Below are 25,799 nucleotides of genomic sequence, written 5' to 3' on the forward strand. Positions count from 1 at the left end.
AACAAACAGCCTTCTGTGGTGATTTCATTTCAGGATGTCCAACACATCATCTCTTTACTAGTCCCTCAACAGTGAGCCTAGGCTTTCATTGAGTTTGTTGCATGTGTCCTAAAGCCCCTCTCAGTCCATCATTTGCCTTGAGGCTTTCAAGAACACAGTTTGCCTTTCATCTCGTCCTAGGTCTTGTTTCTATCCAACCTTTTTTCCACCTTGCATCAAAGCTGGAACAATTTAGCATCGAATCACTGCAGCTCCAGGTCATAAAATGAAACTGGTATAAAGCTCATGCATTTCCCTTCGGTCTGCTCTCACTGTATTCGCACCAAAGCCAGCCAGCTACCATCAGTCACTTTTACTTCACTCATTCAGATTCCCAGGGGCATTACTCACTCCTCAACCGATGTCACTTGGCACTCTTTAGCTTTCCGAAACCAATCCTCCTCGCCCGAGGTAAGTGTTCCTCTTTCCGACTACTTTGCGACAAGACCTTCCCCCCCCCCCCCCCCCCCCCCCCCAAAACCAGCACTTCCATCCTGCCTGGTATATCTCATTTAGGAGCCATTTGAACTCCTCAGAAACGCTGCCTCTGGAATTCCTCAGGCTGTCACCTGGTATTCATTAAGTCGTATGCTGCCTGAGGTTGCGCAGGCGTTCTTTGCATGGCAGCCGGTGTCAGAATGCTGGCACGAGGAGTGTTGCCCCACAACCTCCTTCCCAACCAATATTGTCTCCTACCTTTCGCGGCTTCTAGCTCTTCTAACACTGCCACAGACACTACATTGGCAGTTCCAACAAAACTTTGAAGTGTTCTGCCCACTTTCTCTCCCTTCTTCAGAGCTTGGGACCATTGCGCTGGACGTTCGTGTAAGTGACTACAGCGGGAAATGCAAGCACGGATACAGAGTTGGGACTCTAATACATAAGCAGGCTCCTTTCGTCGACAAATATCGGGCCTAGATCAGTGACAAAAGTCATACAGTCTAGCGAGCAACACAAGTCAGCAAGCCGACTTGGTACCATCTAATCGAAGCGACCACCTGCGTATACCCTTCGCAACGATGCCCCAGACCCGTAGCGCCGTCAGACGTGCTGCTGAGGCGGTTCTCCCGCCTAAGGGGCCAGACAATACAGGAATCAAGAGACCTGCAGACAGCATTCAAGCCCATGACGAGATACGCCAGATCAAGCGCGCAAAGAAAAGAGCCCGAGACTCCGTTTCGCCCGTACAAGACAACATGGTGGTTCTCCCTCACGGCCTCGGTACCGTTCAGCTACCGGCAACACTCGAAGATGATGACCAGAAAGAGTTGCCAAGCAGCCTGAGTGTCGTCACAGCACCTAAAAAGAAAATGACACTGGAGGAGCTTAAGAAGGCGGCAAGACCTCGGGGCATGCCCAAAATGACGCCCGAAAACAAGTACCGACTGATGCCTGGAGCTACTCCGTTCCCTGACTGGTCCGGACCCACCGCGGAGGAATGTCAAACAGTCTACGACATTCTGGTCAAGGAGTACGAAGAAAAGCAGAAAGCTCGACAGGAGGAAGACAAACAAAGCGGAGGAGAAAACGCAGAGGAAAAAACAACCGTACAACGCAAGAAGTACACGTCGCTCAGCTTCAAACCTCCGGCCAAGATCCAGCCACCTTCTACTACCGTCGCTGGGTGTGGAGAAGTGCCTGATCTGGTTGATGCTATGATGAGAACTCTCATCAGTCAATCGGTGACGCGGGAGAGTGCCAACAAGGTCGTGGAAAACATCATCGCTCGATTCGGCCAAGGTAATTGCCAAGATATCAGGACTGGCAGCATTGATTGGAGCGCAGTACGCTTGGCAGCCCCCGATGATGTTATAAAGACGCTTCAGAAGGGCGGGCTGCAGAACAAGAAATACGAAGCCATCAAAGGATGTCTCGACATGATTTACGAGGAGAACCAGGCCAGAAGAGCTGCGTACCTGAGGGAGAGAGAGACAGGAGAGGTTTCGGAAATGCCAGGCGCAGCAGAAATGACGACAGGCCAAAAAGAACACCAGCTGAGCAAGATCGAAGCTGGAGTTCTCACGTTGGACCATATTCGCGCCATGCCAGCGAACGAAGCCATGTTGGCAATCACCAAACATCCCCAGATCGGAGTGAAGACGGCTGCCTGTCTCCTTCTTTTCTGCTTGCAGATGCCCAGCTTTGCCGTAGACACGCACGTTCACCGCTTGTGCAAGTGGCTGTACTGGGTCCCCGGCACGGAAAATGAGACCTACGTCCACATGCATTGCGATGTTCGAGTACCGGATCATCTCAAGTATGGTCTGCACCAGCTTTTCATTGAGCATGGGAGTGGATGCCATCGTTGCAAAGGCAACACCTCGAAGGGAACTGCGGAGTGGGACAAGACAGTTTGTCCACTAGAGCATCTGCTGGACCGATACACCAAGAAGGAGAGAAAGCCAAAGGCAGCAAAAGCTGTCTCTGTCTCCATCAAGAAGCAGAGAAGCGCAGCGCAAGACGTATCAGTCGGTTCTGGTGAAACTGTCCAGGAGGATGCATCGCCAGCGACGATTGATAAGGAAGAAGATAGCGACGACCCTGACTCAGAGATGCAGTCCAGTGACGTGGAGTCAGGAGAGGCAGGCGAAGAAACGTCTGTAAGCGAGGTGAGCGAAGGCCTGACATGCATGGACAATTTGGCCGAAGTCCAAAACATAACTATCAAGCAATTGTGAGCAAACAGAGATAATGGCGCAGAAGTGTAAATCTACTGCGCATAACCTCTTCTCTACCTAAGAAGAAATCGGCCCGCTGGACCTGGGAACACAGACCTACTCAAAGATGGATGGTCTGGTCTACCTTTGCTTTTCATACTTGGCATTTGTATTTGGGACGGTCATCATTATTTCGGAGAACGGCGTACGTTGTTTACATTTTCTGACGCTTGAGCAGATGGTTGAAAGAGTGCTGTACGAGTAGTTGAGAAGGAAGAACCAAGCAGTCATGAACCAGGGATATCCTGAGGCTCGGCGATGGAGATAGGGTATGCTGGCAGAACTTCTAGACAGAAACGGCATTAAATGACCAGGTCTTCCTCGGGGCACAATGGAGAAGAGCTGCAGCTTTCTCGCAGGCATTGACTGACGCTTGATTGTGACATCCTGGGTTGACTTTGCTGAGTTGTCCGGACATGCTTTTTTCCCGGTCCACAAGCTAAGATACCTGTTGTTATGCTTCAAGTAGAAAAGAAGTAGAAGTATATTGGTCGAAGCCTCTGTTTCTTGATTTCCAGAGTAGGTAGAAAGGGAAAGTGGTTATCAAAATAGATGCGAGATGAAGATTGGATTTGCATCAAAGGATGTCAAAAAAAGATGGAAGCTGCAGTGTGATTTAAGATGTGGTCTGTGCACCAACAGCCCAAGTCTCTCCAAGTAATACCTGCCTGTGCCAAAAGTGGTCATTGAAGCGCAAGCAAAAGTATTCCCCCAGTGTGCAAGGCGTCAGCATCAATGAGGTGCCCTGAGATAGGAAAGCCGAACCCACATGCCCCCCCTGTCGACACGGGCTTGATGCGCTTTAATGGATTTTTACGCCTGGCCGCGTCCCAGCTGGGCTGGCGCGTGTCACTGGTGCCCTTTTTGCAGCGCCCTTTCTTGCCTTCACTTTCAATTGGCGTCAGCCTCTTTCCCCAGCAATCAAACACCCACAACCAACGATCGTGGGCATTTCCTTCCTTCCTCCACCTCAACATCGCGGCTTCTCCAAGCGGAGGCTACTTACTTCTTCGTTGGCTGGCGAGGCCAGTATTTAGATTTTGCGTTGCTCGCACCCACAGTATCGATTGACGGCGATCGAGCACCGCGAAATCAATCCATTCTCTCGACTCGACGACGAAGCTTCCACCCTCCCCAGATCTCTCCCTACGGATAGTGCGTGTCTTCTCGACGCTGCTTCTTGTGAATCGCACTCTTTCTCTTCGTCTCCTTGATTGCGAGCAGCTTGCGGTCGGCGATCCCCATCGATCGTGTTCTTTCTCACCAGGCTCGACGAATCTTTCCTACGGCTCCACATCGGCGAAGCTCCTCTTCTCAACTCGTCTTCCTTCGTGACGCAACTCCGCCGATTTAATCCTGCACCTCTGCAACCTTCAAAACTCACACGACATGCCTTGACGGGTTCTTCCACTGCAGTAAAATGTCATCATCAAAACCGGTCGAGGATATCCTCGAGGAGAGCTACCGCAAGTTCGCCCATATTCCTCCGCAACATCACCTTCTCTGCCCCAAGGTCGACGAGGATGACTTTGAAGACTACGAAGATCTGAACACAGCCGGCGAAACAATCACAGCTCTTGAAAAGCAGGAGCGGGTACAACAATGGAAGGAGCGGCTGGACACCGTCTACTGGACCAGTCTGCTACTCGCCTATGGCAAGGACAAAGCTGGTATCTGGCTCGACGATTGGGGCACGCGTGTGGCTATTAACCTCCACAACTGCGACAAATGCGTTCTGAACTGGCACATGTACCGGAAGAAGTACATCCAGGTGTTTTCCGAGTACGTGCCAACCCGCTCGAGCGTTACGGCCAACAGGGACGATTGGTGCTGACTGGATTGTAGAAAATGGCCCGAAGACGCCGTTGCCGGAATCGAAAACTGCCTTCACCGATTCGACTTTGACCGAATTGACAAGGGTCTCCGATGGGCCAAGGACATTATCGAGCAGGCCGAAAGTGAAGGTCGCCTCTTCCAAAGATCTGACCTGGGCGAAGACCAGGGCGCAGTGCTTCTCACCGTCTATGAGGCCTTGTGCTGTATGGCCTACCTCAGCTTGCCGGACAAACGTACCCTCTTTCAGTTCGTCTTCGTCCGTCTTTCGGGCAAGAAGCCATTGAAGCTGGGTGAGAATGTCTTACTTCCCGCCATGACCCAATTCCTTTTCGGAGAGGACAAGACACGACTTCAGTTCGCCGAGAAGTCCTGGGAACGCCTGCGACCGAAGTCGCTGACCGAGGCGCAATTCGCCTGGGCTGTTCATGACAACCTGATGGAGGCGATCCAGTCGGTGGCTCAACGCAATCCCAGGAACCCGGCAGACCTACCAGAGATCGAGCGCTTCTGGAAAGCAGTCAACTGGATCATCAAGACCCTGGACGAGAAGCTCTTGTTGCATGGCCTCCGGAGCATGGAAGTCAAGCCAAGCGTTTACGACCTCCTTTTCGTCCACCTGCAATGCGAGTCGGAGGCAATCCTGTTGCTCATCATCCAGGCATTGACTGTATTACTGGAAACGTCTCCTCAGGCTTTCTGGGACACGATAGGCGACGCGCGACCATTCGTCGTCGTTGAGCAACTGCTTTCCCAGCGCCTTTTCAAGCAACTGCTCGCCCAGTCCTTGACATTCGCCATTACGTACGACGACGGCCATGGCGGCAACGATGTCGAGTCCATCACGACTTCATGGATCAACACGTGGATCCAGTCCCTCAAGCGTCAGCAAAAGAGTGACGCCTGCGAGCAGCTGCTTCATTTACTTTTCGAGCAAGTCATCCATGATGCAAGCATTGGCGAGCAAGGCAGAGCCGCATGTGTTCGAGCCGGTCTAGACGCTCTAGACCATGTTCTACGGTCATTCCTGGACCCATCGGTTAATGCCGTCTCGAGCACCGCGTCCGTTTATATCAACTCGATCCTCAATGTCACCTACAAGTACAAGGATATTATCAACGATGCCGCAGACACCAAGAGCCAAGAGCAACACACCCTTGGCGTGCCCAAAGCAGCTATGAGCGTCATCGGTGCAGCCCTCAGTCTGGACTCTAGGGCCACTTCCGAAGAGCACCTCGAACTCCGCAAAAACGAAAACGCGGCTATCCAGACGGCGGTCACCCGCAAATCAGCAGAGTTGTGGGACGGGTTTCTAGAGAACCTCTTCGCCGGCAAGCTCCTGTTGGCAAAGACGATGCTCATGGCCATGGCCCCTCTAATCAACGTAGAGAGATTTCGTGGCTCACGCAAAGACCCCACCAACGTGACCCCGGCAAGGAAGAGTTTCAACGGTCAGTTTGTCAAGGTTGCAGAAGCACTAGGGCGAGTTTTGCAGCGCATGTGTGAATTCACGTCGCCGCAGCTCAATGAGTTGTGTCTCATGGGCCAAAGCATTCGTCCCATCATAGCTTTCACTGTTCACGGCGAAGACGACATCAGCAGCGCAAGTGCTGAGCTCATAAAGTCCATCACCGAACAGCCTTCCAAGTCAGAAGCAATCACAGTGTTGCTTGAGCGGCAACTCAGCACCACGCTGTCCTCCATGATTTTCGCAACACGGAGAATCATGGAGCCATCCAACGTGGCGTGGGGCCCGGCGCGGTACATCATCAACACCGCCAAGGACGTGCTCAAAGCTCTTAGCGATTTGTCGTCGGGAATCCTTAGGTCCAGGACCCTGGAAAATGGCGAGCAGATTGCTGTCACGGGCTGGTGGGTTGCTCACTGGAGGTACATCGAGGTTGCGTTTCAGTGCACAGCCAGCTGGTCCCACCAAGTAGAGATCAACGTGATGCAGGACTTCTGCCGAGATGTTATTGAGCTTGCCGACGGCATGCTTGCTCAGGACGGCCTTTTCGCCTCGGCACTGCAGGCTACCAGCGTGCAGGCGCAGGCACAAGACCTGTCTAAGATGCAGCAACTTCTCAAGGACCCTCAGCGTCACCTCCTTGGTATCGTGAGAATGCTTCGGTTAAGGGATCTCTATTTGGTGGAAGTCACTGTTAAGGTCGTCGCCAAACTACTCACGAGACTCCGTGAGAACCAACTTGAGATCCCGCATGAGCCGAAGGCCTTTGTTCAAGACTCCTGCACCAAGCTGTCGACCACCGGCAAGTATCCCATCTCTACCAACCTCAACGATCAGCAGCGAGCGGAACTCCTCAAAGCTCTTGGCGAAGACGATGATGTGGAGATTATCCAGATCCAGCCGGTCTCCAAACCCGAGAAACCAAAGAAGCAAAGCCTCATCGACGCATGGTCCAAATCCGGCTCATCGACCTCCACTTCCCAGATTGGCCGATCGAACAAGGAGGATGTTCTCGAGCTAAGCAGTTCTGTCGACAAGAAACGCTCTATCTTGGACCAGATGGCGGCTCGCCAGAAGGCTTCTCCCCTGTCAAGCGTGTCCAAATTGCCGCCCCCGAAGCCTAGGCTTGAGCCAGTAGTCTCCCAAGCCTCCAAGAATGCACTCATCGAGTCGCGCAAGAAGGCCAAGTTGGAAAAGGCTAAGAGAGATGCCGACATGGTCAAGAAGGCGCAGGCTCTCCGAGATGCTGCCAACGTCGGCGAGGGCTCGGGGCTGAAGGGTCTTAGCGGTGTTGTTGGAAAGGACCTTGCACCGCAGAAGAGCCAGATCCTGGTTGACAGCGATGATGAAGAAGAAGACGACTCTGGCGATGAGGATCTCAACAATCTCATCAATAAGGGGCAGCAGGGCCAGAAGGCCGTTGACGAAGCTACGAGACGCCGTGAACGGGCGCTGCTCGAGAAGACGCGTGGCCCGGTCAAGAAGGTAAAGGTACAGCGCTCAGCAAAGGATATGCGTGCTCGCTTGATCCCGCCCATGGACCAGCTTCACCAAGCCATCTTGGAGTGGGACATCTTCCATGGGGGCAATGACCCACCATCGACCTCGGGCTCCGTGGCCATTACACGGGTTGCAAGCACATACGCCCAGCCCCAGGAGTACAAGCAGACGTTCCTGGGCCTGTTGATCTCGGAAGCCTGGAGATCTTTTGTGACTGCTAAAGATGAGACGACATCCAAGCCCTATGGCCTCAAGATTGCATCTCGCATGAACGTTGACAAGTTTCTTGAAGTGACTGCAAGCATCCCCAGCGCAGAAAGTAAGGAAAGAATGCTGTCAGAGGGCGACATTGTCCTGGTTTCGAAAGGAAACAGCCCCCTGACGGACGACTCTGAGGCCCATGCGTTGGCGCGGATCTGGAAGACAACATACAAGAAGGAGAGGCTGGAAGTAACATACCGCCTGAACAGCAAGAATAATCCATTGCTTGCTGCCAACGCTCTCGGCGTCGGCTCTGAACTCCAAGCCGTCAAGATCACCAACATGACGACCATTGAGCGAGAGTACGCGGCTCTGGAGAGCTTACAGTACTACGACCTCATGCTGGAAGTCCTGAAAGCCGAACCCTCGCCAATTCTGAAATACGGTGACGAGGCTGTCAAGGGCGTCATGCAAAACTACCAGTTGAATCCTGGTCAAGCAAAAGCCATTCTGGGTGCTAGGGACAACGACGGCTTCACTTTGATTCAGGGGTAAGAAGGCCAAAAAAAATGCTCTCTCTTCCTGGTTTTCACGTTAACACTTCACAGTCCTCCTGGTACGGGCAAGACGAAGACCATTGTTGCCATGGTCGGCTCGCTGCTCACGGGCAACATTCAAGCTCCCGGAACAGCCATAAAACCCAAGCTTGTGGGCCAGGCAGGCCAGAACGCCATGCCGAAGAAGCTTCTGGTCTGCGCTCCCAGTAACGCCGCTGTAGACGAACTCGTGTTGCGTCTGAAACAGGGTGTAAAGACGATGAATGGTTCGTTCCACAAGATCAACGTTCTTCGCCTGGGTAGGAGCGACGCCATCAATGCCGCCGTCCGCGATGTCACACTCGACGAACTGGTCAAGAAGAGACTCGAAGGCGACACCACGCAAAGCAAGGCGAAGGAGGAACGAGATAAGATGCACAATCAAGCAGCCAAGATCAGAGACGACCTGGCCGAGCTTCGACCCCGGCTGGATGCAGCCCGTGCAGCCGGCGACCGAACCCTGTCGCAGGCTCTGCAGCGGGACTTCGATCAATTGAAGCGTTCCCAGATCAACATTGGTGCCAAAATCGACGAGGACAAGGCGAGCGGCAACACTGTCAGTCGTGAGGCCGAGATCCGCCGCCGGCAGATACAACAGGAGATCCTTGACGGTGCGCAAGTTCTCTGCGCCACTCTCAGTGGAAGCGGTCACGAGATGTTCAAGAACCTCAATGTCGAGTTCGAGACAGTCATCATCGATGAGGCTGCGCAGTGTGTGGAACTCAGCGCCCTGATCCCCCTGAAGTACGGTTGCACCAAGTGCATTCTCGTCGGTGATCCGAAGCAGTTGCCCCCGACAGTGCTTTCTCAGTCTGCCGCTAGATTTGGCTACGACCAAAGTTTGTTCGTCCGAATGCAACAGAACCACCCCGACCACGTCCATCTTCTTGATCGCCAATACCGGATGCACCCCGAGATCAGCTTGTTCCCCAGCACAGAATTCTACGAGGGCAAGCTCGTTGACGGTGAGGACATGAGCGCGCTGCGCCGCCAACCCTGGCACGCAAGTGCTCTCCTCGGCCCTTACCGATTCTTCGATGTCGAGGGTACCCAGTCGAAGGGTAGCAAGGGCCGCTCGTTGGTGAACCATGCAGAGTTGAGAGTTGCTATGCAGCTCTACGAACGGTTCAAGGCAGACTTTGGACGGAACTACGACATTCGTGGCAAGATCGGCATCATCACTCCATACAAAGCCCAGCTGCAGGAGCTCAAGTGGCAGTTCTCCCGTCAGTTCGGAGAGGCCATCACAGATGACATCGAGTTCAACACTACGGATGCCTTCCAGGGTCGTGAGTGCGAGATCATCATCTTCTCTTGCGTTCGAGCCGATCCTACCGGCGGCATTGGTTTCGTCAAGGACATCAGGCGTATGAACGTCGGTCTGACCCGTGCCAAATCATCACTGTGGATTCTGGGCGATTCAAGAGCGTTGGTGCAGGGTGAGTTTTGGAACAAGCTCATCACTAACGCGAAGCAACGGTCTCTCTACACGAAGGGAGACGTCATATCGATGCTGCGGAAGCCCAGTGTCATGAGGCCATCGTCTCCGCTATCGAGACAGGTGCTGCAGGATGCCTCCGACGTCGAGATGGTGGGGCAACAACATGGTGTCAATATGATTGAGACGAAAGATGTCTCGTACACAGCAGCGCAATCCCGAAAGGTAACGCAGCCTCCTCAACAACCACCGACGAACTACACAGTCACGGATCGGCGCCCGGGTTCCTGGGAAGGCAACAACCGCATTGAGCGGATCAATGAGAAAGGCGAGGTGCAGCCTGCCGTCGCCCGCAGCTCTGATCGGCCCCCCATCATCCAGTCATCAACCCCGAAGTTAGAGTCCAAGAAGAGAGCGTCCGATGCCACCGCCGAAGGGCAGCGCGGCTCGAAGCGGGTATGTGAACACGGCGCAAGCAATGATGTAGTTAGACAAGTTTCCCCCTCAGCTCCTAACACGACATGTACAGATGGCGACGGAACCGAATCGACCGTCGAACAGACCGCCCCCGACGGGGCCCAAGTCGATGAGCCACCACACGCCGAAGGAGCCGAAGAAGGCCAAGGATCCGTCTGCAATGGTAGCCCTCGGTCTGACACCAGCCGCACGACCGCCGGCGATGGAGCCGACAGTCGATGCCAGGATGCCGTCTGGGAACGCCTCTCTGCCACATAACCGTAATCTGCCCCCAAGAGTAAGTGCGCACCATTTTCAAAACAATCTTCCTTGCCATGTTTGTCTTCGCCATCTTTTACAATTTATATTCTTCAATTTTCCACACGACTAACGTGGTTACCAGCCTCCGGGACAGAATGGACAGAATGGCCCTGTCATCCACAGGAAGAAGCCGAAGGCTGATCCGTTCATTCAGAGGAAGCCACCCAGACGTTAGGGGAGCCAACTCAAAACACGACGATTTTTTGACTTTGTAGATTAGATTTGATACATGGCCTGGCTTGGAGGGTAAAAGGGTTTGCATCACTGAAAAGGGGACACATTTGAACCCCTGGCGTTACAGGTCTACACAAGGGGGCACCAGGGGCATCTAGCATTTTTTGCGAAGGGCGGAAAGCTGTTGCCTCTCAACATTTGGCCTAGTCATGGATAGCATGGGCACGGGCAACGGACAGGATGCATCTGAATTTAGGAGACTTTGGGGATAGTGAAAAGGGCGAGAGAGCCTGGTTCCCTGCAGGAATTTAGTCCGAGGATGCAGCAGCAGAGGTAGATCGTCTCGGGTGTACATGAAACTAGGATTCTCTGCGCGCGTGTGTGGAAGGGAGTGAGAGAGAGGCCAACAGAAGCATAATGTCGCAAGTAGACAGACAGCGTGGATGAAGCGCACAGCTTGTGCAGGGGCCCGGGAACAGTATCCCGCCCTCCCGTGGTACCGGACAGCGTGATGCGCAATCGTAGATCGTGAGCGAGGACGTGCGGCCAAAGGTTCCCCTCCCAAGCGCGGGACTCGTGGGACGATAGAAAAGATGCCGCAAGGCCCACGATGATGTGCAGAGAGAGCGACCCTTGACCAAGGAGCCCTGTCGAGTCCAGGCACCGCTCTCTTGGGATCTGGAAATTTCCCGGGCAAAGAGCCCGGGCGTTGGAGGAACCTTTGCTACCCCCATCTCTCTACACTTTTCTTTTCCTCTATCTTCTTCTGTCCGTCTCATTCGTAGACTATTGAGACGGAACGGGTTCCAGTTGGGGGGGGACTAAGACATGCAGGGAGCGAGGCACGCCTCGGGGGGGTTGTTCAGGTCAAATCATGAGTCGCGTCGCGTGGCTTGTTTGGCTTCCTTGCCGGGAGGGGGGACAGGGGAGAACAAGATATGACGAGAGGGTTAAAGTGCGAGTCCGCGTCAGTGATGGTTACACACGTAGTCTGATTTAGTGAGCGGGTGGGAAAGAACAAAACAAGGCAGCCAGCAGGAATTGGTGGGGAAAGCTTAAGAGATCTGTGTGTGTGCACCAAGCCCTTCGCCTCGCCCGTTTGGGGCTTCTGTTCGAGAAAAGACGATGACCAGCCGTCGTGTGTGTGTTGTATGCGGCGGCGAGGGGTTTTGGGGGAAAAGGAGGCGTCGGCCGTTCAACTACTAGTAGCAGCTAGCTGCCTCTGCGCCTTTTGCTCTTGGGGGGACACGACAGGTCGGACTCGGCACACAGACGAGTTACCCGTGTTTCCCGCACAGAAAGGACGGGCTGGTGAGACGAGGCTTATACGGACGCCGTTTCGTAAGTAAGTCTCGGGTTATGGCCGGCGCCGCGGTTGGTTTCCACCCTCGCGGCGGGACTGGTTGGTCACGATGCTAAACTTTGGTTTGGCGGAGCGCAAGTGTGTGTGTGAGAGAGAGAGAAGTAGAAAGTGCCCATCACTTTACACCAGTCGGACTTGGACTCCATGGATAAAAAGGCCAGATATATGGTTGGCTGGGGAGATCTTGGCTGGCGGTGCCGGACGCTTAGGGGTTTGGGTCGTCACAGGTGTGTGTGTGTGTGTGTGTGTGTGCCCGAGTGCCGGCCGAGATGATGCACTGGACGGGGCTTTTCTCTCTTTCTCTTTCTCAAATTGTTCAGCTATATCTTTGTTGGGCGTGGCGAGAGGGGGTGTTTGTGTGAAAGAAGGAAGCAAACGTTTCGACCGAACGGAACCAAAAAAAAAAAAACAAAGGGGGAAAAACGTGTTCGGGAACGGGAAACCACATGGCAATTCTGACGGGCGTGTCTTTGACGATACGAGGATCAGCCTCGAGGGACTGGAGATAAACATCAGGGGCCTTAGCCTCCTCGCCTCCAGGGCCGCCCTGAGAAAGTCGGGTTGCTCTTTCGCCCCCCCCCCCCCCCCCCCCCCCCCCCCCAAAGCTTAGGTCTCGGCAGGTCTGGCCTTGTTTTTCTTTTTGTTTCAAATCATTTTTATGTATACCTCTTAATTTCTTTTCTTTGGGCGGAGCGAGGGTTTTATATGCATGAGTGACTCGAGACGGGTGAATCATGGGTTTGATTCACGATGCAGAAAGAGGGGAGGGAGAGAAACATTAAGTGGAACGCCGGCGGGAGAGGATGTGGAGGATGAGGATGTGCGACTGGGATGGCACGAAGATAGCGAGCAAGGCGACGACGAATGGCCAAGACACCTGTCATTCGTTCGTCTGAAGGTTTTGACGGCTTTCTTTGGACTGATGAGATGGACGATGGATGGCAGCCGGCCAGACGGCGCAAAGGGAGGATAGGGTGTCCCCTGTTCCCCTGCTCCGCTGGCAAGCCCCGGTAAACCATGGTCTTGGAAGATCCATGGTCCCTGACCCTTTTGTATCTCCCGTTTGGGGAGGTTGGAACTGCTCGGAGCTAGTCGAGTCTGGGGATCTTTCGGTGCCTGGGTCTCGCTCGTGTCGGGCAGCGCTCGGCACGGCGCACGCGGGGCTTGCCTGGGGTTTCTTTCTTCTCGGTTCCGGGAGCCTTGTTTCGGCTTGTCACTGGCAGTGGGCGACTGAGAGGGGATGCGAGACAGAGGGCGGAGTGTTGGGAGGACCGGGGTCTGGCGGAGGAGGAGGAGGGGATTAAGAGCAAAACCGGCTGTGTTGAATACGACGATGTGTTTTAATGGGATTTGATTCGTGATGGACTGAAGACGACGATGATGATGATAGGTGGGGGTCTGGGAGCGGCGCAAGGGATACGAGCGGCAACTTGCAGACAGTAAGTACCTTAGTGAGTAGCCGGCCGCATGGCGATCCGGCCGGCTTTCCTTGAGCGATGCGGTTGTCGTCGGTCAACGGGGGCGGCAGTGGCATGTCACGTCAGGGGGGGAGGGAGAATGTGGGAGAGCCGAAGAGGAGAGGGAGGGAGAGCAGAGTATCCGTGGAGGAATGGAGTAGTTGAAGAGTGTGGTGTGGAAACGGGAGGAGAGAGGAGCACAGAGGGCAGAGGGCAGGGAGGATCCCTCTCGGGGGAACGCACGCAGCACCCGGGACGACGGACGGCAGGGGGATGGATGGATGGAGACGCACATCGGAGATCTTGGGATAAGTTTAGCGAGAGGGATGGGCATGTGCGCGCTTGCATGCTGGGCTGGTTGTGCATGGATCGTCAGAGGTGCAGTGCAGAGCTGACAGAGCTGAGTTGCTGGGATACTGGGATGGGTTGCCGCTGTGGGCAGCGTTGCATCGGAGCAAGGGCGGGGCTTCCAGCACCCGAAGCTTTGAATTGACTCTCGAGTGGAGGGTTTGGATAGCATTCTTGACATTGCTTGTACATCTGCCTACGCTGGTAGGTTGGATCGTGTGTGAGGTTCACGGCTACTAGGTAGGTGGTACACAGGTACACATGCTATGGCTTGATGCAATTGACCCCCGAGCGGAAGGACCGTTGCATCGCGTGTGCGCTGCAGAAGCAGATAAGCATATCGGAGCTGGAGCATTTACGAGTGCCCGTTCGTTGCTTCCATGATAAGTCGTGTACCTACCTACTCTGTTCTGTGCTTTGTGGACGTTGACTGATATCCCAGGTGCCTAGATGCCTACCTACCTACCTTAGGTGTAGGTAGGTAGGTACTTACCACTTGGACTCTGTCTTCTTGTGGGACTGCCGCCTGCAGTCTGTAGCGCTAAGAGCGAGCTAGCGCTCGAGCCCGCTGCCGGCGTTGGCTTTCCAGCCTCCAAGTGTCCCGTCTCGCTCCTGTTTCTTGGTCACTGGGGATTGGGGACGATTATACGGGGGGAAATTATTTAGAGCTCTTTTCCATTCTTGAGATCAAAGTCCAAGGAGTAAGTCTGGAGGCGCTATGTGTACACCGGTACGGCGGCTAACAACATCCCTTCGCGAGGGCATCTCCAGCCGAGGAGAACAACCGACTCCAACGTGTGTGTATTCCGTCATGGTCGTACCCTTATTTCCCCTCCAACAGACACAATGGAAACACACGTATGGCCCTGCGAGCAAGCCACAAACGTCCTGCCACTCTCGCGGCCAAACACGTAGTCGAGTTAGCGAGGCGCCAGCTTTGCCGTTAGCTCCATTCCTGTCCGCCACATGAAAACCGAACCGCGTCACATCACTGCCCTTCGGGGGTCGAATTGCCCTAGTCAAGAATCACTGCTATCACTACTCTTGTCGATCGACGACCCAACCACGAGGCCGGACAACAAGAACAAACACACAAGGAGACGCTGACCAAGTATCTGGTTGGTCGAGGCAAGCACAAACAAAGCCTGGACGTATCCCAGAATGGCTATCCCCCCTTCATCCAACGTCTGACACTCAGGCTGCTGCCCGACTTGTTACACGGGGAAGACCGAATGAGAGAAACAGATCTCTCTCTCGGAATCTCACTCACTCTATCACCCAATCATTCCATCCAACCGTCACTACACATTGGCCGCCGCAGCGATCTCTCCCGTCGCAATCGCTTCGCTTCGCATCGCTTCGCTGCATCATGATGCAGATGCTACTGCAGCTGCTACGCAGCACTGCGCGCGAGCGCATGCACCAGAGCCCTACCCCTACAGCATCTATCCCTTGCCGGGGTCACCCAGCGTCCTGGGGCCGTCCGGCGTCACCTCTCCTTGCCGGCCGCCCCCATCCCTCCCCCTTGCTGCTCTCTGGGTCCCTATTTGTATTCGTAGACACCTCGACATCGTCCTCCCTCCCCCCTTTAACCGAGAGAATGGGTGACGGGCCAGATCCCTTATGCCACGCGCGTCAAACCTGATGATCGTCGTTTCTCCTCATCCCCCCTGTTCCGCCTGCCATCTCTGCAGCCCCTCCCTCTTTCTCATCCTACTGGTCTGTTGTCTGTTGTCTGCTGTCTACCTGCATGTCCTTTTTTCCTCCGAGCCATGGCAGACAATCCATGGACAAAGAGAAGGAGAAGAAGAAAAAGCAATATTCCCTTGCAGCTATTGACCCAAGCTTCGTCGCTGCATCAAGATGCCCGCACCTAGGTTCCCTCCCTCCCTATGTCGTCCTCACTTTCCGCCGCCGTTGCCGGGTTTCGTCACGTCACATACATATCAGAAGCCAACGGGGGGATGCCATCTATCTTACTTCGGGACTGGGCTTAAGCCTCTCTCTCTCTCTGTTTCTGTCTCCACCCAAGCCTCTTCTCAAACTGAGTAGAGTAGCACACCTCCAACTGGTGGGCCGTCGTTTGGCTGCAGTCTGCAAGGCGCCGACAAAAGAAACATCACGGCTCCAGTGTGGCGCTGTCAACTGGTCCTTCTTCCATCTGCCTACTCATTCTTCGTTACTTGGTCCCGCCTAGTTCGCGCCCCCGGGTTCCCACTCCTCAGGTATCTCTGGAGAACCCTCGTGGACGCCGCGCCCCGAGCTGCCCAGACCAAAGGGAATAACATGAAAAAGAAAGAAAGACTTCGTAGACGAGGCATCTTGACCCCCCGAGTCTCAGCGCCACGAGCCCACCAAGCGGCCCCTAGACAACCGACTAAAGCTCTTAGTGACGCCTTGTTCCTCCCTTGACCTGCCCTGAGGCGTAGTAGACACCCCTCTCTTCCCGTTGCGCGCCGCCGTCGCTTCTTCTTCCCTTCCCTTGGTGACAACCTGGCCGCCCAACACTAGCTTGGCTGGAAAGAGAGATAGAGAGAGGCAGAGAGACAGTAAGAGGTAACTCGAGAGGTCTGGCCGTGGCGTCAGCCTCCAGGCCACTAACACTCGTTCCCACCATTTTGCACGGACGCCTCCCCGCGATGGTTTGACGCTTCCACTGGTCGCCATCTGCCACCGTCTGCCTCCCCTCCCGCATGTTCGCTCGTTCGTTCCAACGGTCGCCCGGAGGGATAAGAACAAATATCGATCCTGCCCATCCGCGTCCCTGCGCTCAGGAAAAGAGCGAGAGATGATCCAAGTGCTGCTGCACGACCCTTGACTTAATATTGCGGCACCTCTCTTCCCTTTCTCTCTCTCCGTCCGTTTGTCTCTTACGGCCCTTTTCCTCCCTCTCTTCATCTCCTCTCCCCTCCACCCTCCCCCTCTTCATCTCTTGGGAGGGCGATGAATAGACGTCGTTTTTAAGCCCCAGGAGCACATCAACCTCCGATCCACCTTGAGCTCATCCTGGTTGCGTGATCATCCGTCATCCCATTTCGTCGACAGGGTGTCACCAAGCGAGACCCTCGTTGTCCGTCCAGATTCGCTTGCTGCGCCGCAGGCAAGTCGTTCGTTCGCTCGCTCGTCCAAGAAGAGATCCACCATCATTGTGCGACTTGCTCCAAACGTCTTGCGCCCATCAACACCTCGCCCGGTCTACGGTAAACTTCTCGGGCATGACGTCCCAAACCATCATCAGTTTACACCTCTAAAGCTTCTCGATCACCACTCGGCTCGACGCAATGGGCTTCCCAGAGAACAACCTCAACGGACGCAGCGAGGTCATGGTCGTCTCCTCAGAGTCGGGTCCGCCGCGCCTCGACCTGGCACTCACCAGGGGTCGCCGAGGTACCTTTGACAGTTTCGACAGTGACTTGGAACGGAGTTTCTACCCTCGCACGGCACGCTCGTCCAATGATCTCTTCACACAGGCCCTCGGCAGGGCGGACACGGCAGATGGCGACTCCGAATGGGGCGCAGTCCGCGCGAGAGCCAGAGGCAATAGCGACAGAGAGGGCATGGCAGACCTCATCGATTTCCTCAGGACCACGTCGCCGCCGCCGGAATTCCCTCCACAGTCCGTGTTCGACGAGGATACTGCCGAGCCGCAAGAACAGTCCGAGAAATGGGGGCTCCTCAAGAAGCTGCGCCGCCCGCGTACGCGGGCGAGATCCGAGTCGCCTGCCCGTCGGCCTCTCACCGCAGGCCTTCCCAACTCTGCCGTCGCGTCCAAGACGGCCAGCGGCAACTCGCATATCGCAATTTCCATTCCATTGGAGTACTGCCACGTAGGACCGGATTCCGATTGGGCCCTCGCAATCTTCAACGCCACACCGCCGCTCCCGCCAACTCCCCCAGTGCGGAGCAGCGACGAAGAAAACGGAAATGGCTTTGCCAGGCCTTATGCCAGTGAGCGCTCGGTCACTGTTCTCAAGACTGTCAGCGAGAAGGGGTCCGTCTCGACCCTCAGCACCGTCAACACGACGAGCACCCGAAGGCGAGCCAAGGGCTCCGTGTCCATCTGGCCCAAGATCAACTCGACTCCCATGAGCCCACCGAGGACGCCGTACACCACGCCACCAGGAAGTATGCGTGGGCATCCTTCGACCAAGACGCATCACGATCGCATGCCCCCGCCCCCACCACAGTATGCCGAACTGCCCGCAGATCCTGTTCCTGCAGGCAGAAGGCCCAACGGCAGTCTCGACAAGGGTTTCGTCTTCGCCAGGGACGAAAGCTCTCTGTCACAGGCGACAAGTCGAAGCCCACGGAAGCCCAGGACCAAGTCAGCCTCTAAGCGTCCCGAAAACATTACCTTGCCGTCGCGCAGATCGAGTATCAAGATAGTGAGGCCTCGAGAGGATCCTCTACTAGATAGCCAACGTTCGATTGCCGGATTAATCGGCGGCGACTCGCGGGGCCAGAATGCAGCATGCGACGCACCCCAGCTTAGTCCTGCTGCCCTCTCAGAGTCGTACTCCATTAGTCCGAGTATCGCGACAACAGAGCTATCGGAGCCCGTGGTCTCAAGCGCGCGGTCCGCAAAGGCTTACTCCATGGCGTCCATCGTGCGCCCAGACATGCCGTCCGCAACACCTAGACAGTCGTATATTGCCCGGCCGGGAAGCAGCGACACGGCGCAGACCACCTTGGTCGCTGAGTCCGTGGCCTCTCGGAACCCGTCAACGAGGACCTCGGCATCGAGACAGAGCCGAAAAGAGCGTGTGAAGTCTCTCAAGCAGCGGGACATGGAGGCAATCAAAGCTATGGCGAAACAGGCGCAACATGACGAGGACGGTGAGGTGACTCCGAGGCCGAGGACCTGCGACACTGCCATTAGTTCTCTACGGCTTCCTTCTCGCGACGGGACCTTCGGCTTCAAAGGCCATCTCCCTGTCCATTGCATCGAGGCGAAGCTGTCTGCCACGAACCTAGCCAGCATGTCCAAGTCGCACAACAAGTCGCCAGCTGGTCTTGCGAACGGCACCTCGGTCAACATCTCAAACTGGCAGGCCACTCAAGAAGCCGAGACACCGGGATGGGAGACTGCACGAGAAGAGTTGACGCCTGGCTGGGAGACTGCCCAGGAGACCCCGACGATAAACTGGGAAAAAACGCCGCTTCTGGCCGATATGACGGAAGATTATCAAAGGATCTCGATCGCCGTGGGCAATGGCGACGCCAGGGACAGCACGATGAGCTCCGAGCCTCCCCGTCGGTGGGGGAGTCTTCACCGTACCAGCTGGGCGAGCTCGGTGCCGCTCTTGGATCGCATCGGCAGTTTCGCGCCATCCGATGCGAGTGACGCACACTTCGCGGAGATGGACGGTAGCTGCCCGCATCCACGCGGGACTCGGATGTCGCGTGCCGACTCTGCCACGCTCTCGTTGACGGACGCGCATCGGTTATACTTGAACCGCTTCAGCTTCTTCGACTCTGACGATCAGGTCCGCGTGGATTCAGCCGAGGATGACCAGTCCATCGCTGGCAGCATCGCAGCGTTCCCCAAACCCGGCTCCGGCGCCGGCCCTCGCTTGAGCGCCATCATGCCCGTCGCCGAGGTGATCCCCTCGCTTTCCGTTGACGAGAGATGGTCGGCTTCGACTCTAAACTCGCCTATGACCGTAATCGAAGTTTCACACTCGCCCTTCGCCGGCAATCAGACACCGCGGCAGGGCCCGACGCACGTCGCTCGCCCGTACACGGTTGGTAACATGAACCCGGCCCTCCTCAGCGTTTCCAGGGACCAAGGGCACGCCAGCGGGAGCAGCAGGCGCGAGCCCGCGCTTCAAGCCGGCGGCGCGGACGAGACGGCGACTCTGCGCCCCAAAAGCCGTCCTGGGGAAGAAGACTCTGTCGGGTTCCTTAACACGTCTGCCCGCGAGCTCCGCAACCACTACGCCAACCTTCGAAGCGCACGCGTCAATGACCTTGCACACGAGATGCTTTTGAACCAAGAGCGTCTCGAGATGCGCATGCACCAGCAGGAGCGCAACCAGATGCTCTTCATCGAACGGCTCGAGAGGTGCATGAGTGAGCTCCGCGGCCTCCCTGACCACCCCTTCCTGGGCCCCCGCCCGGTCGAGTGGCCGCTCCACGACGAGGAGGAGGACTACATCTACGAGTCACAGCGCAGCAGCCGCGATGCGAGACACGACGTGCGTGTTTGCAGAACGGGCCGGCCACTCGGTCACAGCCGGTCGCTGCAGCAACACCAACATCAACAGCAACCCGGGTCGCGGCGCTCCTCCCGTCGGACCGTGGACGACGTCGCAGGGGGTTTCGACGATGTAGACGGCGCCTGCGCCGAGCAGAGGTCGAGACGGCCGTCGACGTCGCACAGCATGCCACGCAGGGTCCGGGCCAGCCGGCATCAGGCCGTTATGACGGCGCCGTTGACGATATTAGGCGAGCTAGACGCCATGAATCCGCTGATCCGTGAGCTGCAGCTGGCATCGAGGGTCAGTCTTGAGGCGGCGCAGGCGGAGAGGACGGAGGCGTCGCGGGGCCGGCATTCGGATGATTATCGTTACGACATCATGTAATGGGTGACAGGCCGCCGGGCTGCTCTTTCTTTCTACTATCTTCTCCTTTCCTTCTCTCTTACCCTTCTTCGTTTTCCATTTCCTTCTTTGCTCGGGAATCGCGGCGGCGCGAAGCCGCCGATCGCCGGGATCAGTCGCGCGGGCCTGTATTGGACGGGCATAGCCCTTACGAAATGTGTAATTTGACGATGATGCTTTTTCTTTTGTCAGGACCGAGATGCGTAGGCAGGCGCTGTACGGGCGAGGTCGGTCTTTGGGAACAGAGTGGGTAATACCCCCGGGCTCACTCACGGGTGTGTCTCTGTGCATGTACGCGTGCGTCTTCGTATGTGTGTTGTTTCACTCTCATGTCATGAGGAAGCTTTGAAAGCATCCTGCGCTGCCCAAGCAGCTGCGGCGAATAGGAGAAACATCGTATTGATCATGAGAACCCGAAGCTCGCAGGTGAAACGTAGAGTGAGATGTCGTCGATCTGGGGGACCCGGGGGCCGGGGCTAGGTTGGCGGCCCAGATCGGATGTCCATCCAGCCAATGACGTACCAGAAACTCTCTTACAGGGACAGGCTCATGTACCTATGTACCTAGCAGTTACATGGGGTGCGCCGCTGCAGGCAATTCTCCATCATTCCAAAGTCATGATGTCTTTGACTGAAGCTTGTGGAGAAAACCCTTTGATGCAGTGACTGGGCCGGTGAGAAAGTAAATGGCTGACATGTATCTGGTCTGATATTGAGCTTCCAACCTCGTTTTACATTAGTGTATGTATCCCATCCCGTTGACATTGATATCCAACACCCCCGAACCCCCTCCCCTCAGCTCCTCGGGTCTTGCTGTACCTACGAACAGACATCACAGAGCCCTTCAGTCCCTTTCCCCCAGGTGCTTAAAATTGCCAGCGGCCAGCCCCCCCACCTCCCAAAACAGGTCGTAGTCTCTCGCGCCGCACCGGGACGAACCCCCCTCCCGACCATGTCCCGCCCCTGGATCCTCGTCTCTCCCTCCTCCCGCGGCATCGGCGCCCATCTGACCCGGCACCTCCTCCGCACCACTTCCGCCCCGGTCCTCGCGACCTCCCGCTCGGCCGATACCACCGCCGCCAAGGGCCGCCTCCTCGAGTCCCTCGGTCTGCCTCCACTCGAGACCGAAGACGCCGCCTCACGCCTCAAGATCGTGCGCGTCGACGTCACAGACGAGGCCACCGTCGCCGCCGCCGCCGACGAGGCCCGCGCCCTGTTCCCCGAGGCCACCCACCACCTCAGGCTCGCCCTCGCCATCCCCGGCATCCTGTACCCGGAGAAGAGCCCGGCGCAGGTCGACTACGACAAGGCGCTCGATATGTTCAAGGTCAACACGCTAGGGCAGATGATGCTGATGAAACACTTCTCCCCCTTCCTCCCCCGCAAGTCCGTTGCCCTCACGTCCACGTCCTCGTCCTCCTCTACTGAAGATGTCCGGGGCCTGCCGCCGGGCCACGCCGTCTGGGCCGCCATGTCGGCGCGCGTCGGGTCGACTTCGGACAACCTCAAGGGCGGGTGGTACACCTACCGCGCCTCCAAGGCCGGCGTCACCTCCCTTGCCAAGTCGCTCGACCTGTGGCTCAGCGCGCGCAGCGGCGACAAGGCCATCGCCGTGGCCTATCACCCGGGCACCGTCAAGACGGGCCTGTCCGAGGGGTTCTGGGGCACGGTGCCGAAGGGGAAGCTGTTCGAACCCGAGTTCGCCGTGGGGAGGATGTGCAAGGTGTTGACGGAGGAGGTCGGGGTTGAGGGAAGGGGCCGGTTCTGGGACTGGCAGGGTAAGGAGATCTTGCCGTGAGCCCCGCGAACGGAAGGGAACTGATGAAGGGAAGATGCCAGGCAGAGAAGGACCAAGATGGATACCCCGTGAACCGGACCGATGCGAGCTTTCCTAGGGCGAGCAGTCGTAATAGTAAATAAAGGTCCCAGCATCATATTTCCATGATAGCTGGCTCTACAAGTGTCGTGAAGAAATGGGTAATCGTACACGAGACACACGAGACATCTACGCAACCCCGCGCTGTGAAAGAAACTGCAAACACGTTCCACTCCCGTGTTTTGCCCCGCCTTTACAAGGCTACATCCTGAAAGGACGCTCCGTCGGGGGAAGCACCCGGCTTCTCCTCCTTGCTCGGGTTGTCCTCTTCTCCTCTGCCGTCCTCGCTGCCCGAATCCGAGCCCTCCTTTGGCCGGTGGGCAAGGTTCTGCTCGTCCTTGTCCTCCAGCCTCACTTTCTGCTCCTCCTGGTCCGCAATCCTCTTCTGCTCCGCCTCCTTATCTTCGTCGCCGGAAGATTCGTCGTCCTCCGCCTTGGACGTGGGCTTTTCATCTTCGGACGATTTGGCTGACGCGGCTGACGTGGCGGCCGCTTCGTAGTTATTCTCCGGCGTGTTGGTGGCCGGAGGCGTCGGCAGCTCCTTGTGCGTCTGCGGCGTCTGTTGCGGCTGGGGTGGAGTCGGCGCCTGCTGCAGCTCGTCGCTCGAGGGGCCCGGCCTGAGGGCGTCGAGGTAAAACTTGGTCACGCCGAGGATGCGGCCATTCTTCTCACACGCCTCGACCCACTCGGGCCGGACGACAGGTATATTCGTCTCGACGGCCTTCTCCCACGCCAGGCCGCGACCCTCGGTGGTGACAAAGTGCGTCGTGTCGATACGGACGCTGTCGACGATCTTGGCGCCGATGCGTTCAACGGCGGCGGTCAGAGCCTCCCTCGTGGAAGCGGGCATGATACCCGTGGTGATGGTGATGCCGCTGAGGTCCGTCATCTTGTGCGTGCGTACGACGACCTTGTCGGAGCTGAAGGTGCCGGCCGTGGTGCGCAAGACGAGATGGAAAGTGTAGTCCGTGTCGACGGCGAGGCCGCTGATCTTCGTGCTGTGCATCTGCAGCGGGCGGGGGATGTTGCCGGCCTTTTGGCCGTTGCGGTATAGGGAGAGGGAGATGAGGTCGGCGGTCGCGAGCTCAATGGGGTCCCATTCGAGAACTACGGAGGTCTGCGTCGCATTACGGCAGCGGAGAATGGGCGTCGTCGGCGCGCTGGCGCCGAAGGAGGAGTAGATACGGTCCTGGAGCTCGCGGAAGGCATGTTCGGTCTTGGCCTCTGAGCCCAGGTTGCGGGCGACGGTGATGTCGACGATGCTACCGGACGAGATATTGGGAGGAAGAAGGATGGAGGGGAATTCGATCTGGAGGGCGTCGTCAGCATGGGGCGTCAAGGACGGGTGAATACGGCATTGGTGGATGGACATTGGGGGCCAGGGAGATGCCAAGTCCGAAGACGTCACGGCTCCCTCAAGAGGCTCCTATCCATCACCAGCATCGGATGTGCATCGCGGACAACGTACTAGGCGCTTGTCCGGCGTCAGGAGGACCGTGACACCGGCGTCGACCTTGCCGACGGTCAGAGAGACGAGCATCGTGAGCTGTGCTGACTGGTGTTGATTGCGTCTGTCGCCTTCGAAGCGTAGTATGTAGTGCACGTCTCTCCGTCTTGTGCCAGGCGGTCAATTGCACTGGAAACTCAATCGCCGATGTCGTCGTCCGTACACCAGAGATCGTAGGTCCGGCTCGCAATGGGTTTCAAATGGCTGAAGGGCGATGGTGAATGTTTGTGTGTAGTTATGCGAGACACATATGCTGGTTTAGCAGAGGTGTAACGCCAGTCACAGTTGATTACCAGGTTAGCAGCTCCAAACGTCTCGGCTGGCAGCTCTGCGCTAGCGATGTGATTCGTTGCCAGCAGCTCTGAAATACCTAAGCCCAGGAAACTACCGTCCTACCTACCTCCCAGAGGTACTCGAAGAGGGTGGTTGGGTACGTACCTCGACCCGTGCTTTACCACCTACCTCTGGCTCTAGGTACCTTGTTGACAGTGTTGTTGATCGCCATTGTCTCCTGTCAGGTTTGCCAAACAACTTTTTGGAAAACTTATAAGGACGAGCTTTTTGAGAAGCCCCGTCGATCAAGCAACGTTTGTTGATCCGCTGCCCAGATGGGCGGCTGCGATCAACCATACACACATCTCCGCCATCTGGCGAGAAGTTAAAAGAAAGTGATATATGTTGTTGGTGAATGTATTGGGGGTATCATTTGTAATGTTACACGGCAGTAAAGCGTTCCATCCGTGGTTTCAAGGCTGCCGGCGCCTCCATATGCCGCGTAACTGCCCGCCCGTCAACAATGGCTCATTTTCAGAGCCATCTCGACCCTCAAAGACTGCGTCCATTTTTCTCTGCCTTGCGTTTCCTCTCCTCCAGCCTCTTCGGCCCCATCTCACCCCTGTTTTGATTTTTCTTTTCCTTCTCTATCTGCACATTTTCGAGCATGCGTATGAACTCGTCCACAGCGGCGTCAGCCGCAGCCCGCAAGTCCTTTCTCGGCAGCCTCTTGACAATATCTCTGGGAGTCCTGGCAACGCAGGTTATCGTCCCTCGCAGATCGCCGCGGAGGGTGGTGCCCATTCCCGTCTCGCTCTTGGGATCGATTAGCCGTCCCTGGGCATCATAGCCCCGGTCCTTCAGGGCGGCGTGGAGCGCGAGCTTTATGTGGTACTTGGCCATGCTCACGACGGCCGGCGTGTCGATGGCAGTGATACCATAGAACCACAGCCAAAGCGGTTTGTTCTTCTTATGCTCCTCATAATAGTGTCTCATCAAAACAGATTTTGGATGCTGGTACTTGGTCTCCATAAAATAGGCAGTATCGTACACCCTCATGACGTGTCGCTTCGACACCTTGAACCCAATCAGGGGGCGCGCAGCATCTATGGCGGGTACAAGGCGTACCATCTTGAGGTCGTTGGCGGGTATCCCGATATCGAGCACGTCGAAAATCTCCTTCCACTGCTGTGACAGCTGCGCCTTCTCGAGGTCGGCAATGTTCCTGGGCTGATCGAGGTCGGGCATTTGGAGCGATTCGGAGGTCAGAGCTGCGGTCTGCTCTACGACTTTGCGCTTTGAGCTGGAGTATCGGGCCGGGGATGGTAGGAAAATGCTGCGCAGCGGCAGCTGGCGGAGGATGCGAGTCACATGTTGAAGTCGCGCCGGGATCATGGCGATGTTATTGTTGGTGGTGGCCGGCGAGCAGTCATACCTCGTCGGCAAAGGACTGACAGCAGTGGCCAGTATCAAAGAAGTTGCATCCTAGCTGCTGGAGTGATAGGGGGAGGAAGCTCTCCCATACTGGCTTAGGTAAGGATTCCTCGAGGCCCAAATGCTCTGCATCAGTTCTGTGGCTCGTGTCCCATTTGGTTCAGTGGATGACGCCAGCTAAGCCACACCTTAGTGCC

General features: G+C 56.4%; 7 protein-coding genes across 7 annotated transcripts; 4 read left to right on the forward strand and 3 right to left on the reverse strand.

Annotated features, from left to right (window-relative positions):
• Positions 1 to 1,058: 1,058 nt before the first annotated feature.
• CH63R_07392 (HhH-GPD family base excision DNA repair protein) lies at positions 1,059 to 2,717 on the forward strand (the record flags this gene model as incomplete). The annotated part of the gene is made up of 1 exon (XM_018302367.1): positions 1,059 to 2,717. One exon carries the CDS (start codon positions 1,059 to 1,061, stop codon positions 2,715 to 2,717), a length of 1,659 nt encoding a protein of 552 aa, XP_018157145.1.
• A 120-nt stretch (positions 2,718 to 2,837) lies between these two features.
• Positions 2,838 to 3,174, reverse strand: CH63R_07393 (uncharacterized protein; the record flags this gene model as incomplete). Its single annotated transcript, XM_018302368.1, has 2 exons — positions 2,838 to 3,042; positions 3,128 to 3,174. The coding sequence occupies 2 exons, from the start codon at positions 3,172 to 3,174 to the stop codon at positions 2,838 to 2,840; spliced, it is 252 nt and encodes an 83-aa protein (XP_018157146.1).
• A 1,002-nt stretch (positions 3,175 to 4,176) lies between these two features.
• CH63R_07394 (helicase sen1) lies at positions 4,177 to 10,527 on the forward strand (the record flags this gene model as incomplete). The annotated part of the gene is made up of 3 exons (XM_018302369.1): positions 4,177 to 4,538; positions 4,602 to 8,309; positions 8,367 to 10,527. 3 exons carry the CDS (start codon positions 4,177 to 4,179, stop codon positions 10,525 to 10,527), a joined length of 6,231 nt encoding a protein of 2,076 aa, XP_018157147.1.
• A 6,665-nt stretch (positions 10,528 to 17,192) lies between these two features.
• On the forward strand, positions 17,193 to 20,495 carry CH63R_07395 (uncharacterized protein; the record flags this gene model as incomplete). Its single annotated transcript, XM_018302370.1, has 1 exon — positions 17,193 to 20,495. The coding sequence occupies one exon, from the start codon at positions 17,193 to 17,195 to the stop codon at positions 20,493 to 20,495; it is 3,303 nt and encodes a 1,100-aa protein (XP_018157148.1).
• Positions 20,496 to 21,464: 969 nt separating this feature from the next.
• On the forward strand, positions 21,465 to 22,310 carry CH63R_07396 (Oxidoreductase; the record flags this gene model as incomplete). The annotated part of the gene is made up of 1 exon (XM_018302371.1): positions 21,465 to 22,310. The coding sequence occupies one exon, from the start codon at positions 21,465 to 21,467 to the stop codon at positions 22,308 to 22,310; it is 846 nt and encodes a 281-aa protein (XP_018157149.1).
• Positions 22,311 to 22,581: 271 nt separating this feature from the next.
• On the reverse strand, positions 22,582 to 23,928 carry CH63R_07397 (BRCA1 C Terminus domain-containing protein; the record flags this gene model as incomplete). Its single annotated transcript, XM_018302372.1, has 2 exons — positions 22,582 to 23,697; positions 23,857 to 23,928. The coding sequence occupies 2 exons, from the start codon at positions 23,926 to 23,928 to the stop codon at positions 22,582 to 22,584; spliced, it is 1,188 nt and encodes a 395-aa protein (XP_018157150.1).
• Positions 23,929 to 24,720: 792 nt separating this feature from the next.
• Positions 24,721 to 25,563, reverse strand: CH63R_07398 (uncharacterized protein; the record flags this gene model as incomplete). The annotated part of the gene is made up of 1 exon (XM_018302373.1): positions 24,721 to 25,563. The coding sequence occupies one exon, from the start codon at positions 25,561 to 25,563 to the stop codon at positions 24,721 to 24,723; it is 843 nt and encodes a 280-aa protein (XP_018157151.1).
• Positions 25,564 to 25,799: the final 236 nt, after the last annotated feature.

Source organism: Colletotrichum higginsianum, chromosome 5 (assembly GCF_001672515.1).
Source record: "Colletotrichum higginsianum IMI 349063 chromosome 5, whole genome shotgun sequence".
Classification (NCBI taxonomy): Eukaryota; Fungi; Ascomycota; class Sordariomycetes; order Glomerellales; family Glomerellaceae; genus Colletotrichum; species Colletotrichum higginsianum.